This window comes from Plasmodium reichenowi, chromosome 12 (genome assembly GCF_001601855.1).
Source record: "Plasmodium reichenowi strain SY57 chromosome 12, whole genome shotgun sequence".
NCBI classification, from domain to species: domain Eukaryota; phylum Apicomplexa; class Aconoidasida; order Haemosporida; family Plasmodiidae; genus Plasmodium; species Plasmodium reichenowi.
Genome location: NC_033657.1, coordinates 1,769,522 through 1,770,550, shown reverse-complemented (window position 1 = coordinate 1,770,550; position 1,029 = coordinate 1,769,522). Strand labels below are relative to the sequence as shown.

Here is a 1,029-nt window from a genome sequence, read left to right as displayed (position 1 = left end):
AAAAAAAAAATAAGCATATTGTGAATTAAAAATTGTCAAAATGTATTCAAAATTTTATTGCTCTTTTAAAAATTATACATTTTATTTTTATTTTAATTTCATTTAATTGTACATTTTTGAAATTCGTCAAGTAACTCTGAAAACTTATCATTTTTATCTGAAATAATATATTTAGAATTATTATTTTGTTTTCTGTCATTTAAGTTACAGCTTTTTTCATCTTTATATAAAGAATATATTGGATGACTCTTCACATTATAATCATATGAAATGTTTTTTTTTTTTTTATCTACATGTTCATCATAATTTTTATTAGAAAATATGTTATTATTTATATCCATACAATTATTTTTTACATGATGAGTACTCTTTTCTGTATTATTATTTGTACACAATTCATTATTGTCAAACAAATCATTATTAAAAATAAATGAACTTTTATTTACACTATAATCATCATCTCCAAAGAAATGATTATCCTTTGGATTATTATTCCAAGGATCGTAAAATAAACTCAAATTATAATATTCGTTACTACATGTTATTGCGTTTTTATCATGCTCATTATTTCTATTTATATTCAAAACGTCTTCCTTTTTTTTTAAATCATGATTTTGGATCACATCAAAGAAATTGATATCGTTATTCAAATTGATATCGTTATTCAAATTGATATCGTTATTCAAATTGATATCGTTATTCAAATTGATATCGGCGAATATACAATTACTATCGTTTGGTTTTATAAAATCGCTATCGTTATTCAAATTGATATCGGCGAATATACAATTACTATCGTTTGGTTTTATAAAATCACCACCATTTTGTTTCATAAAATGACCATCATTTATTTTCTTTATAGAATCATTCGTTTCGTTCTCATATTGGAACACATCAAGGTTTAACAAATTTGTGCATTCATTAACTTCTTTCATATGGTTATGATACACATCATTATTATTATTATTATTTATAACTTGAATATTTACAGAATAATCATCCTTTTTATTATCTCTTTCTATGTTCCTA

The 1,029-nt window shown here is 21.9% G+C and overlaps 1 protein-coding gene across 1 annotated transcript in view; it reads right to left on the bottom strand.

Moving 5' to 3' along the window:
• Positions 1–98: 98 nt before the first annotated feature.
• The window catches only part of PRSY57_1246900 (serine/threonine protein kinase, putative), a gene marked incomplete at both ends in the record, with an annotated part of 2,627 nt that continues 1,696 nt past the window's right edge, over positions 99–1,029 (bottom strand). The window contains one exon of the mRNA XM_020115115.1: positions 99–1,029. Within this exon, the coding sequence (XP_019970268.1) occupies positions 99–1,029 (931 nt within the window).